Source organism: Pocillopora verrucosa, chromosome 8 (assembly GCF_036669915.1).
Source record: "Pocillopora verrucosa isolate sample1 chromosome 8, ASM3666991v2, whole genome shotgun sequence".
Taxonomy (NCBI): Eukaryota; Metazoa; Cnidaria; class Anthozoa; order Scleractinia; family Pocilloporidae; genus Pocillopora; species Pocillopora verrucosa.
The window spans coordinates 1,182,508-1,197,040 of NC_089319.1; the positions used below are offsets into that span (position 1 = coordinate 1,182,508).

At 38.7% G+C, this 14,533-nt stretch overlaps 1 protein-coding gene and 1 pseudogene across 1 annotated transcript; both read left to right on the forward strand.

Moving 5' to 3' along the window:
* Positions 1 to 1,690: 1,690 nt before the first annotated feature.
* LOC136282832 (leukocyte tyrosine kinase receptor-like) lies at positions 1,691 to 8,609 on the forward strand. Its single transcript, XM_066170771.1, has 4 exons — positions 1,691 to 1,998; positions 2,736 to 2,870; positions 7,632 to 8,147; positions 8,314 to 8,609. Exons 1-4 carry the CDS (start codon positions 1,692 to 1,694, stop codon positions 8,607 to 8,609), a joined length of 1,254 nt encoding a protein of 417 aa, XP_066026868.1. The 5' UTR covers position 1,691.
* Positions 3,147 to 4,946, forward strand: LOC136282790 (uncharacterized; annotated as a pseudogene).
* Positions 8,610 to 14,533: the final 5,924 nt, after the last annotated feature.

Consider the following 14,533-nt stretch of genomic DNA (forward strand, 5'->3'; position numbering starts at 1 on the left):
TTTCACCTCGTCTTTATTTGACGCTCAAATGTGGGCGAACGAGGATCGCGTGTAAACAGTTGCTAAAGAGTATTGTTGACTGCCTCCTACGTCGCACTCATACGGACATAATAAGCCACAATAAAACAACACATAAAGGACTTCTTCCTCTTTTTTTATTCAAATTATAGGCCATTGACATGCATTAAGTATAATCACTTAGAACCTCATAATCAGACAAAAGAGGTGACGTATTTTAACAAAAATTAAACTACAGCTGTCTTATTTCGTCCAATGTTTCCCTTAAGGAAGAAAAACTTACTGTAGCTGTTCGCTGGAATTATAACGAGCGTTTGCGTTCTACTGTTTCGTTCTCACCGTTTTAGTTTCCCTAATACCAGAAGGACAAGGTAAGATTTTGCTATACCCAGTTTCCACCAATACTTAAACATGTTTTAAAGCTGTTATGTTAAACATGGTCAAAAATTGTCTTCTTAGCAGCTGCTTACACCGATAGTTTTCAACTTCAAATTTTTCAGAATGAAAATAAGATTGGTGTTTACTTGAAACCTATGTCAGTTATTCACATATCTGTTTTAATTCAACCCGGCTGATGTTGTGAATGGGGTATTACTAGTTGTCTAAGAACTATTTCAAAGTTTTCTTAATCATCATATAATTTTTATATTACCTTTATCTACATAACTAAGCCTTTAAATATTCACATAAGCATTTCCTATTAGTATATAATACAGTAACAATTTTTTTCATATACATACTTGGAGTGGCATAAGACAACCAAATATTCCAAAGGAGGTTTTTATTTGATTTTGCAATATTTTTTGAAAATGACAAAATCGAAACATATAAAATTTAGTGAACATGGTTTTTGGGCGGAGCCAAAAGGGAAGGTTTCCTTTGAATAAACAGTCATTGTCTCTACAGTGATGTCCGCGAACCGCGTTTAATTTTGAACTTTTTGATCCAACACAATGGATAAAATGACTACTGACAGACCTTGAAAAAAATGAGCACCTTAATTTTCGCGCTGTTTGGCTGTTTGGTACAGTTCGGCTTCAAAGTTGATGTTTATGGGCTTTAATGAGCGGGCAGATGAAAGGAATAAGTTATTACCGATACACCGCAGAAAGAAAGTTTAAAATTAGCCTGCGGAGCAATTTCGCTTCACCCAGCCATAACAGGTGATTTCGACAAAAAAATGTGTTAAACAAACTTTACGCAGTCTGGTGTGATCGTAAAGGAGACTGATGGCAATGATCGAGTCATTGAGCTCCTTAGGATATTTTAGGTTAAAAAATATACTCTCTGCATCGGGAAAAATGAATTGTCGGCGGTATCTCTACTTGATCAATTTCTCGTCCGCTCAGTCATTCAAAATTTTCCAGACCTTTAAAAGCTCATAATTTCCCAAAACTGTCAAGTCCTATTACGATACTTTCAGCTCTAATTTTTCCTGCACTCCATTTCCAGAACCACCTGTAAAATTAAAGAATTTTCTCTTGCAGTTCTTTTCTTCATAATTTATTTCGGAGGCTAAATGTTTCTTTTTTGCGATAAGTATTTACAAAAAAGAGAATAACAGATGGGCGGGGGGTTTGAGGTCCTGTTCTTCCAATTATCCACTGTTCTTAGTCAGCCTCGAGAAAAAAAGTTTATTCATTGATGTCTATGAGTTTCGTTTTTCAGGAAAAATGCTGTGGATATTTCGTTATTTTCTTGTCTGTGTTTCGGTCACCAACCTTGTAATCGCTGAGGATCAGTGCAGGATAGAAATTAACATTCGTGGCATGACTCTCAAAGGCTTCGTTTTCAAGAGAATGACAGTAGCAGCTCCTCATATCTGTGACATCTTATGTGAAAGGGAAATTACCTGCCAGAGCTATAATTTCAACAGAAAAGAACAGATCTGTGAATTAAACAACCGCACAAAGGACGTAAGACCCGAGAATTTCCGCTCGGATCCAGCGTGGTTTTATATTCGCCGTTTGAACGGAAGAGGTAACTATTCAGCCAATAATGTTGAATAATAATTATCAATATTTTGGTCATACGCTCGACTTTGATTACAGTCCGCGTTTCCTGATCTCCCGCGATCATCGGTATTGATTTTTCTATCATTCTCAATTCTAATGATGAACGACATTAGTTCTATCCCTTTTCTTTGTAGTTGCTTTGTAGTTTCCCACCAAAAGCGTAGCTCCAAGTTCTTCCGACAGACACACAACCCACAATTCCTCCATTAACTCTGACGAAGGGCTAACACTCGAAACATCTGTTTTGAAACTCTGAACGGTGGCCAACTTACGTTATCAAGTCACTTGATAGCACCAAATAACCTTGTTATACTCTCTCACCGACGCAGCACCACAGTTTCATTAGAAAATTACCCCCTTTATTCAGTTTAACTTTTAGTTAACTTCTTCACAGAACAGCTTTGATACATGTGTGAAATAGTGATAACAAATTATTTATGTATTTATTCTTTAAAATGATACAAAAAGCTTAGGGTAAGAAGATAAAAAAGCTGGTGGGTCTAAAGGAAGGGTTTAAAAGTGAGGGGGCCCACTTCCCAAGAGAAGGCTGCTTGACAGAGCGTTTAATTTAACACATTCGAAGGCGGAATTTGAGTGAATGGAATTAGATCCTTATTCTAATTCTCTTGTGCTTTTCACTCTCGGCTTTCGACTTGCGCACCTACATATACTTTATTTTCAACATTTTTACCTACATACCAGTTCCCTTGGGTTCGATTCCGGAGTTACCAGCACGTTCATGCCGGGAAATAACAGCAAGCGAAGGAAAAAATACTGCAAGCAACAAATACTGGCTGGATCCATCTGGCACAGGAAAGGCAGTTTTGGTTTACTGTGGTATGAATTTTCACTCTCTGTTTAAATTGTAGATTCTTTTAATAGCGTCTCTCTGTTTGCGACAACTAAGAAGTGTTTTGCGACAGCTAAGAAGGGTTTTGCGACAACTAACAAGTGTTTTGCGAAACTAACAAGTGGTTTGCGAAACTAACAAGTGTTTTGCGACAACTAAGAAGTGTTTTGCGACAACTAAGAAATGTTTTGCAACAACTAGAGTTTGGCGACAATTTGAATCTTCTTCTGCATGTTACGCAAGACTATTTTTCTGATAAATTAATGAGTGGGTTCCTATTACTGTACGAAAACTAAGAACTAAGAAGTGTTTTGCGACAACTAAGAAGTGTTTTGCGACAACTAAGAGGTGTTTTGTGACAACTAAGAAATGTTTTGTGACAACTAGGAAGTGTTTCGCGACAACTAAGAAGTGTTTTGTGACAACTAAGAAGTATTTTGCGACAGCTAAGAAGTGTTTTGTGACAACTAAGAAATGTTTTGCGACAACTAAGAAGTCTTTTGCGAAAACTAAGAAGTGTTTTGTGACAACTAAGAAGTGTTTTGTGACAACTAAGAAGTGTTTTGTGACAACTAAGAAGTGTTTTGTGACAACTAAGAAGTGTTTTGTGACAACTAAGAAATGTTTTGCGACAACTAAGAAGTCTTTTGCGAAAACTAAGAAGTGTTTTGTGACAACTAAGAAGTGTTTTGTGACAACTAAGAAGTGTTTTGTGACACTAGATCTTTGGATTCACTGAAATTATCAACAAATCAGTACAACACAGCTGTAAAACAACAAGGAGTCACCAGATCGCTGGAAATAAAGTGGGAAGAAAACAGAGGCAAAATTCTTGCAGAACTGACTATGAACAGGACAAAGAAGAACACAGGTGACGCAAAGCCAATGAAACAAAGGAAGAGCATCGCTAAGAACAGGTCCTCATGCACTGATAAATATCCTCTGGCTTCCAATCTTTTACTCGCCAAGTTTAAACCACGGAGAGCAGCAGGAAGCAAAGTGTCCAAACTTTGGTTAAAAAGTAATGAAATTGAAAATTAAAGCATGCTATGGCGCAGAAGAAGCTCCAAAATTTAAGGGAAGCAGCAACTGGTTCCAGAGATTCAGAGAAAAACACAACACATTACTGAGGAGAAGGATCAACTAGTAAAAAAAAAAAGACTGGGAAGAAGATGGCCGGGATACGATCCAGAAATTCCATAGGGATTTGAGGAAAGCCTCGAAATCACAAAGGAGAAGAAACAAGTTCCATACAGTTGACCCAAAGAATGCAAGATTGATACCTTAAAATAGATACAATATCGACCAGGTAGGTTCCTGTCCCATTTGTAAACGAGCAAGATAAAACCTACGACACATTGGGTGCTAAGCAAGTGTGCGTGTCACAACCATCTTCTGGTTTAGATAAACGACAGGCTACTCTACAACTTTGTATTGGGGCTGATGGGGAACAAAATGTGAAGCCAGCTCTTATCTTCAGAGGAAAAGGGCGTGTGGCCACTGAGGAGAGAGAAAAGTATGACAAGAGGGTTGATGTGTATTTCCAGCAAAATGCTTAGATTAATGAAGAAATCAGCATGCGGTGGGTTCAGGGCACACTTATTCCAGGAATTAGGAATGACTAAAAAGAATAAGTTCTATTTGTAGACCATGTCGGCTTTCAACAAGGTCAACAATTCCATGAAACATGCAGAAATCAGATCAACACTACAGTTTACATGCTGCCTGAAAACCACACTGACAAAATCCAGCCCATTGATGCAGAATGTGGTCGGATTATGAGAGGTAAAATTGGTGCAACAATGGAAACATGGCTGGAAGAGGAGAACAATCTCGATAAATGGCAGGATAGACTTTCAGCAAAGGATAGAAGAAGACAGATTGCACCCACGATTCGCTTTCCTCAGTCCCTTTGGATTAAACGTGGGTACTCTTATTTGTCTGCTCCGGATCTTCATTCTGACATTGACATAACGATTTTCATGGATGCACCATCTAACCCGGATGTGTCTCTCGATGATGACTCAACCGCCTCAAAGGTTTGCAAGATTACCCTGCTATAGCAGCTAGTTTACAGAGGGGATAATGATGTTGTTTGTGTTTGTGAGACCTGGCTCAATGACTCTGTCATGGAGTGTGAGCTGCCTTATGGCTACTCTTTCTATCGAAGGGGTAGAGAAGGACGCGTCGGCGGCGGTTTATTGTTCGCAACTGATCTACAGGCCTTTCGCCGTTTGGATCTTGAGAAAGAAAACACCTAACTGATCGTTGTTGAAATTAGAATGCTGAACTGTATTCCCGTTATCTTGTACACTTTTTATCGCCCGCCTGGTTCTTGACCTGAGATTCGTCATGATTTGAACTCTGCTTTCAGAGCAATGCTGAGTCACGTCGCATTGTTTTGGCAGGAGATGTTAATTTACTCTCTATCGACTGGTCCGCCGATTTACCAATCTCTTTGGGTACTGGGATTCATGCGATGGATAGATCTTTTTTTTGTGTGTAATTGTCCAGAAATTATCACAAACGTTCTCACTTCAACTCCGGAGAGGTGTGGGTTTCCAGCGGATCATCACATCTCAGAATTTACTGTCCTTTTAAAATTTAAGCTGTCTAAGTCTGTTCGCGCTACACCTACGATTTCAAACGCGGGAATTTTCAAGATCTTTGCAGTCTCCTGTCACATACCCCTTTGGAAATTGCACTTTCTGGAGGCTTTGACGAGAGCTGAGCTTTATGAAAGGATGTGTTTTTGTCAGCTGTAGACCAATGTACACCTTCTAAGTCTGTAAAAGATACTAACCTCCCTGGATAGACAGTGAAGTTCGCCATCACATTCCTAAGAAATATGGGGTTCTAAGGAAATATCGCCTAAATAAGTCCGATGATAACAATCTGAAACTGCGCTCCTTGAGTCAACATGTTGAGTACCTGGTTAAAAGAAAACATCGCCTTTATTTGGAGAAAACTGAAGGAGCATCTTCTGAGAATCCAAAATTGTTTTGGAGTTATTATAAAGCCGTTCTGCACCACCGAGCCAAACAAAATTCAGTGATAACCTATTACGGCATAGAGGCTACGACCCCAGCTGAAAAGTGGATCTTTCAAATTCTTATTTTTCATCCGTCTTTACTCCTCTGAGTCCCGTTGCAAACTACGATATTTCCGCTCTTTCAGTGCACCAGCATAGATCAGTTATGCAAGTAACGAAGTTGCAAAATGTTTAGCCACTTTGGTTACCTCTAAAGCGTGCGGCTCTGATAACACTCCTCCGCGCCTTCTAAAAGAATGCAGCAATCAAATTGCACCTAGTCTTTGTTCGCTTTTCAATCTCTCCTTACGAACTGCTCGCATACCGTCTGAATGGAAATAAGCCAATGTCACACCGGTACGTAAAAAGGACTCTATGAAACCGGCTGAAAATTATAGGCCTATTTCCTTGTTATGTATTCAAAGCAAAGTCCTGGGACGCTGTGTCTGTATTAAACTTTACCATCATGTTAAACAATACATCAGGCCTCTCCAGCATGGCTTTTTGCGAAATCGCTCCTGCGTCACACAGCTGTTATCTCTTCTTAATACCACTGGTCATAACCTGGACAAAAATATTTAAACAAATGTTATCTACCTGGACTTTGCCAGCTTTCGATTCCATCGATCACTCAGTTTTGCTTCAAAAGCTCAAACGATATGGTGTGGAAGGCGACACGCTTTCCTGGTTTACAGATTACCTAAGTTGAAGATCTCAAAGGGTCATTTTGGATGGTGTTGCCTCGCAGTGGGTCCCAGTTACATCGGAAGTTCCTCAGGGCAGCCTACTTGGATCATTTCTATTTTTTGTTTTTATTAATGATCTGCCAGGTGTTCTACCGGAAGGTACTCAATCTGCTCTCTACGCAGACGACACCAAAGTCTTCAGTTCCATCTCGTCTATAGCAGATTGTGAACGACAACAACAAACTCTGAAAAACCTGAATTCCTGGAGTCACGATAATAACATACGATTCAATGCCTCTAAATGTAAAGTTCCCACTATAACACGCAAGAAAAAGCCTTTACTTCAAGACCTTTTTTAGGCCCTGAAAAAGTACTGCATGTGCGTGAGGAGAAGGATCTGGGTGTAGTTATCTCGGACAAACTTACCTGGGACTCACATGTACACTTGATTACAGCAAAAGAAAACAAACTTTTAGGTCTGCTAAAGAGATCATGTCCCTTGTTAACTAAAGTGGCAATAAGGTCCTTGTATTCAGCGATTGTGAGGCCTCACCTTTGTTAAGGAACTGAATGCTGACATTTTGCTCGGACTTTAAGTTTGCTTGTGGATTTGGAACCTTGGAAAGAGGGAGGGGGGGGACTGGTGCATTATGAATTTGCTTGACTTTTGCTGCGTTTTCAGTTGTTTATCACCAGGACTACTACCCCTCCCCCCTCCCCCCCTGCCCCCTCTCCCCCCTCTCCCCCAATGTAATACTATTGCCTTGAGTGATGTGGTTAAGGTTAGTTTCATCCATGAATTGATTAAGATGTTCTGCTTGCACATTTATTTCATCTGTTAGTAGTCTATGCAGTATTTAATATTTAGGAATAATTTTTCAGGCTGGTTTTGCAGAAAACACCCGATATATAAGAACAAAATCAGCCTGAACCACTAAAACACGTGTTATTTTAAGCAAAGCCAAAAGTAATCGTTACAATTTCTTACTAGTATCATAACCTTTATTATTTTGTGTATGTGTTTTACGAAGGATTTACAGCTGTTTTTACAAATCTTGGTAAGAATGGAACAGAGGGTCCAAACTCAGTTGGCAGTCACTACACAGGTCAGGATCATGACGGACAAGTTACAGTGTCCAGCGGTATTCAACTGTGGACTGTGCCGCACACTGGTGAATACAGAATAGAAACAATAGGTGCCTCAGGGGGGTACAGCGAGGACAGTGTCATCAACGGAGGGAGAGGGGCGCGGATGATTGGAAACTTTATGTTGACCAAAGATGAGATCATTCGTATACTTGTTGGTCAAAGAGGGGAAAGATCGAATTCTTACAAAAATGCTGCCTCAGGCGGAGGAGGTACATTTGTAGTAAGAGGAGAAATGCCTTTGATCATAGCCGGAGGTGGAGGAGGAGTTGCAAAAATGACAGAACAACATTCAGGATGTGATGCGTCCATAAACACAACAGGAAATGCAGGGTATAACTCGCCATTCCTGTCAGGAGGAAGCAACGGAAATGGAGGACAAACTGATAAACCGCACTCTGGTAGGTGAAGAATTTCCTATTTATAACTTCTGAATTTTTTTTTGCATCCATCAGTATTTCGAAAAAAGAGGTGGTACTGGTCGCTCAAATTTGGATTTTTCTCAGAATTACTAAAAGCCATGATCTGTTAAGTTGCTAGTGTCAACTGTAAATCTCTTGATTGTAGGTGGCGGTGGCGGCGGCTTTAACAGTAATGGAGAAGACTCACAGCAATCTCATGGAGGGGGAAAGGGAGGTAAAGGGTTTCTGGCCGGGGGAGAGGGGGGAAAACAGCAGGGTGGTTTCGGAGGTGGGGGTGGTTCTCGTTTTATTGGTGAGATACCTGGAGGCGGTGGAGGGTACTCCGGGGAAGTGGAGGTGCGAATAAAGATATTTCCTGTGGGGGAGGGGGAGGATCTTTCAACAACGGAACAAATCAGCAAAATGAATGTTGTTATAAAACTGCTGGACATGGTAAAGTGATCATAACATTTCTCCACTGAAATGCATGACAGCACTTTCCTTAGCGTGTAGTGGTAATTCTGTTTTGAAGCGCTAATTGATATTGGTTTTTAAACTCAATTGCTTTTAATTTTTTTGGATCATTATTTAGATTTTATTATTAAGCCGTGTTACTGTAAGACAAACAGCGCAACATATGGTTCTAGAGGCGTTTATATTTGAGGTTAGAATTAAAATTCACAAACAACATTTGCTGGAATAGGTGAGTTTGTGAATTTTTACTGACCTAACCTTCTCCCCCGGGGGGGAGGGATAGAGTAGGGGGAGGGGAAAGGGGGGAAGGGACAGGGGGGAGGGGATGGGGAGAATTAAGCATGGCTCGTACGTTCTGAGTTTTATGATGCATGAATATTTAGGTGATAGAAAAAAGTGAACAACAAATTCTCCCACCTCTTTATTCAATCAGATTCCTACGCGTTAAAAACATACAATATTAGGGCGAGGCAAGATAATAGTTTGTAATCTCCAGGGTGAGGACAATGTTAGCTACAAATTACTTTGGCCTATAGAATAAAGAAGATACAAATGCCAAGACTGTTTAGACTTTAAATAGCGGGCATGGTGGGAAGTTAGTGATAATTGGTCAAATAATAACATATGGGTAATGAAGACTAAGTAATAATTTTGTAAAGAAACAGTTGTGAAGTCAGCTCTTCATATTCTTGTGCATTTTATGTCAATGAATACACATTTAACAATGTAAAGGTATGCAGTCAATCTTTTTTTCTCGATCAGCTCAAAACCAAATTGATTTTCAGTAATGATACAGTCAGTGTGACCCGGCTTCTTTAATTTTTTTGCCCGTTCACCTTCTAAATGTTGCTGCGCATGACACTGACTGTAGGCGATGGCACATTCAAGTTAACGCAAAACCTTATTTACTTGTTATATTTTTGTTTTTCTGCTAACATCTGGAATGTCTTTTCAGGAGGCTCTCGTGCTCTTCGTCACTTAAAGTGGAGTAAAGCGCTGTAATTTTCGCGTAGTTGGAAAGAATGATTCTGCTTAATAATAGTTAGAAATATATTGAGAACATTCTTTGCTGGTGGTCGGTCTATAGTGTAGATTTAATAACCTCTAGTGAAACTCAATAAATTGATATCTGGCTGTCAGTATTTTCATGTTTGTTAGTTAAACCTAAATTATAAAGTCCCATCAACAGACAGCAGGGTAAATTTGTGAAAGAACGAAAAAAGTATCTATGTATCTTACAGGAAATTTCGTGTATCCCCCAACTTTACTCATCGTTGCTCGTCTTTGATGTCGTTCCTTGCAGCACACGAAAACCAGCCTTGACTGAAGGTCTTTGCAGGGTAATCGAAAATTGTATGATGCATGGATATTTAGGTGATGGAAAACAATGAACAACAAATTATTTTCTATGACAGCCTTGTATAGAAGGAGATTCTGACGACGGCTATAAAAAGCGTCGCGAATTGTTTGAGGCCTTCCAACGCAGTTTCTGATTAGACTTCTGATTGAGCAATCGTAAGATAGTAACTAAATAATTCACGCACACTTTTCACAAGACATTCGTCACTCATTACATGTGTCTCCTTTACTGAACTTACCTTCAGCGGAATACAACGAAGGTACAATTAAGTAGAAAGTCAAATTCGTTGAATTGGTTGTGAGTTGCTATATAAAAACTCACCTTTGTAGATACGGCTAATCATTCACTTGCACAAAATGAAAACAATTGAATCGAGACAGTTGCTGCATAGTGAAAATTTCTATGGAGCAGAAATGATGAATACTTTGCTATGAAAATTTCACATGTAGTCAAATATGACGTGAAATGAGGCCTGGACGGAGCCCTTAATCCAATAAAATCAAAATTCAATTCCTGATAACGCATAACTCTTCAGATAAAGAAAGGGGTAAGTTTCCAAAGAAACTTGTGTTGTGTCGGTTGGAGATTATAACAGGGTAGTTCGGTATTAACAAGTAAGTTGATAACGTGAATTGGCCACCGGAAAAAGTTTAAAAGTTGACGTCTTGAGCGTTAGCCCTTCCTAAGAGCGAATGGAGGAATTATAAGTCGTGTGTATTTTTATATGCAGAAAATTGAGCTTCGCTATTGGTGGGAATATGGTGACGAGAAAACAAAAATAAATTAGTTGAACGAAAGGCGCTCGTTGATATCGAGGGGATTTACAGTTTTGCGGCTTTCCGAACTGCCTTGATGTACGGAAATGCCGCATACTGTCATATGGTGCTCAGAATGATTAGGGAGATTTAATTAAATTACTTTTTCAAACGTATTGAAATGAATGCGGTTTATTTCGACTTTTTGAAGCTTAGTTTTTAAAAAACCAGAAATTGCAAAACCTATTTAATCAGCGCTTGTATTGATCGTTTCCACGCAGTTTTCCTATTCCGGTTAGAGGCCCCCTCGGACATAAGCCCCTCCGTTTCTAAGCCCTTCTAAAACCCCTCATGAAGTTGTACAGCCCCAGGGTTTATAACCAGCAGTTTACGGTAGAAGGCAATTAACTTCCTGATTTATTCAGACAGAACGCCATTAATACCCGTTCAGTATAATCAAGTTTCACCAACCAACAAGGTCCCAGAGGAACTAATTCAGCCATGACAACTACTAACAACCACATAAATAAACAAAGAAGGCGCCCAATTTGAACGCAGATTAAAATTCAGCTTTCTTAGTTGATTGTCCACTTGTCCTTAAAAGTGTAAAACTCACAGTAGCTATTCGCTGGGATTATAACGGCTGTTTTTTTTTTCATTTGTTTTCCCTAATACCAGAAGGACGAGGTGAGATTTTCCTACAGTTCTATCCTAGTTATGTCTGAGTAATATTTCAAAGTTTTCAAAGGAGATGTTCCATTTCCTTAAATTTTCCATGACGAGAGTGAACCGACCAAACAGGATCAGGAACACCACTGCACACCACTAAAGTCACCTTGTATTCTTCTGTTTTTTGTACCAAAAAAATAAGTTGCCTCTACCTAAGCATGGCTAAACATTTGCCATCGAATAATCCGGATTCTTATTAAGACACTGGGATGCGTCGAGGCCAAGAAAATTTAACGCTCTACTCTAGAAAAACACTTAAGAGCTAATGTCAGCATGCATCAAACAAACAGCGGCAAGTCACCCAAATTTGTTTTCACTCCTACTTTCTATTTTGTAGCCCAATATGTTCTAATAATTGTGATGTAGTTTTTTGTGAAAATTTATTTTAGTTTTCGAGAAATAACTTTTGTCGTTCGACCGCTCAAATATGCAAATTTTCAACCTGAATATTACCCGAGTTGTGGGACCTCATGTAACGAATGTACTAGACCTACGGTATTTCTGTGAACATAATACTTTGTTTTATTATCTAAACTTAATCCCCTGTCGCTATTGAAGCTGGCAAAGAAATATTTATTTTTTGGTGAATATTTTTGTCCGACATACTTTTCCTATGTCGAAAAGTAGCATCAAAACAAAGACAGTTTTAACAATGACCGATATGATAGAATCTACTGAGCTTCAAGCTTTTAAAAGACCAAAGGATGGTTATAAAGTTACTGTGAAAATTTCCTTGTGTATTTGTGTTGTTTTATCTTGAGACGAACTCAAAGTCCGGCAAAATTTACTTGATAGCGACTATGGAATATACATGGTGCGCCTACTTGTCGCCACCGTTAATTGGCATAAATCACTACAATTTGTAAAAAAGTCTAACATAACACTCTTACCTTGTTATTTATGATTTTATTAGCCGTTTCCATTATTATAATACGCCTGGGTATATTTTTTTGACAGGAGCACAGGTTTTGCGTCGTGTTTTCCCCTCCCTCATTTATATCATAAGCTAGTCACGCAATAATTAATACCGACACAAGTGAAAATTTACCATGTTTAAAGATTTTTATTTACGTTGAATTGAAAATATATATTAAAATATGTGCTTTCTTCACTAACCGTTGTTTCAGCGGCAGCGAAGCAGTTAAAAGTGGGTTGTTGCTTCAACGCTACTGAAATTTTTAGTATTCAGACAGGCGAGCAAAGCGTGATGCTCTGGGAATAAAGACTTTTAGGGGCCTTTTACATGATATCCGAATGAGTTTTGTTCAAGAACGAGTTCATACCGGTTGCCACATAATATCCAGCGTAAAATTCATTCGAATAATTTTCGCTCTAAGTCGGAACCTCATGGACTACTGATAGACATAACAAGAATTCGTTTGATATTCAGACACGTAACCTCTTATTGTTATTGTTGTCAGTTGTTATGGAGACTATTTCCAGCAGAGGGGAAATGATAAGTGAAAATGTCAATTAAAAAATGACATTTGCATTGAAAAGCTCTGAAAGAAGACGTGAAGTAACCTGGACGGGGAATTTCATCCAACAAAATTGATATTTCTCTTCGAAGAGTTTAAATTGTTTGACAGGTTCTTTGGTCTGTTGATACTAAGTGTTAACTTGTGAATCATCTTCCACCCCCCCCCCCCATCCCCCCGCCATTCACTTTTCCTTTATTAAAAAACGGAAATTGAAAGGGTCCTGAGGTAAACAGTCTCGTGAAGGGGAGAGGGGGTGGAGGGCGCAAGTCATTCATGTACGAACATGTACGAACATGTACGAAACTTGTACGAATGACACTTGATTACATGAAAAACCAGCTTCACCTCACAATCAAAGAATGAGAAATAAATATGAGGATAAAAAACAAATTCTCCATCAGAGCCAACCCAAAATTTCGGAACATCAACTTGTTTTGGTAAAACAGTCGTCTTTATTTGACGCTCAGCGTGGGTGAACGAGGATCGCGTGTAAACAGTTTGTAAAGAGTATTGTTGACTGCCTCATACGTCGCACTCATACGGACATAATTAAGCCACAATAAAACAACACATGAAGGACATCTTCCTCTATTTTTATTCAAATTATAGGCCATTGACATGCATTAAGTATAATTACTGAGAACCTCATAATCAGACAAAGGAGGTGACGTATTTTAAACAAAAATTAAACTGCAGCTGTCTCATTTCGCCCAATGTTTCCCTTAAGGAGGAAAAACTTACTGTAGCTGTTCCCTGGAATCATAACGGGCGTTTTTTTCTGAGGAAATGCTGTCTGTATTCTACTGTTTTGTTCTCACCGTTTTAGCTTCCCTAATAACAGAAGGACAAGGTAAGATTTTCTTATACCTAATTCACACTAATGCTTAAACATGTTTTAAAAACTGTTAAGTTAAAGATGGTCATAAATTGTCTTCTTAGCAGCTGCTTAAACCGATGTTTTTTCAACTTCAAATTTTGCAGCATGAAAATAAGATTGGTGTTTACTTGTGACCTATGGAAAATTCAGTTATTCACATCTCTGTTTTAATTCAACCTGGTTGATGTTGTGAATGGGGTATTACTAGTTGTCTAAGAACTATTTCAAAGTTTCCTTAATCATCATATAAGTTTTTTTTATTATCTTTATCTACATAACTAAGGCTTGAAAATATTCACTTAAGCATTTCCAATTAGTACTTAAAACAATTATTTTTTTCATCTATATACCCGGAGTGGCATAAGACAACCAAATATTTTAAAGGAGGTTTTTATTTTATTTTGTACCATATTTTGAAAATGACAAAATTGAATAAAATTAAATTTCAGGAAACATGGTTTCTGGGCTGAGCCAAAAGGGAAGGTTTATTTTGAATAAACATTCATTGTCTCTACAATGATGTCCGTGCACCGCGTTTAATTTTGGACTTTTTGATCCTACACGATGGATAAAATGACCAGTGGCAGATCTTTTTGGCTGTTTGGTTTCAAAGTTGATGTAAAGGCTGGTTCCATTTTTCATAAAACGTCAATTGGGGGTTCATGTACTTCAGAGAGCGGGCAGAATAAAGGATTAAGTTATTATCGATC

Bases quoted from the DNA above. Each gene is read 5' to 3' on its own strand.
- LOC136282832 (XM_066170771.1), top strand. From the start codon at position 1,692: ATGCTGTGGATATTTCGTTATTTTCTTGTCTGTGTTTCGGTCACCAAC. The intron at 2,871-7,631 runs GTATGAATTTTC...TGTTTTACGAAG, and splicing joins GGCAGTTTTGGTTTACTGTG to GATTTACAGCTGTTTTTACA. The intron at 8,148-8,313 runs GTAGGTGAAGAA...TCTTGATTGTAG, and splicing joins AACTGATAAACCGCACTCTG to GTGGCGGTGGCGGCGGCTTT.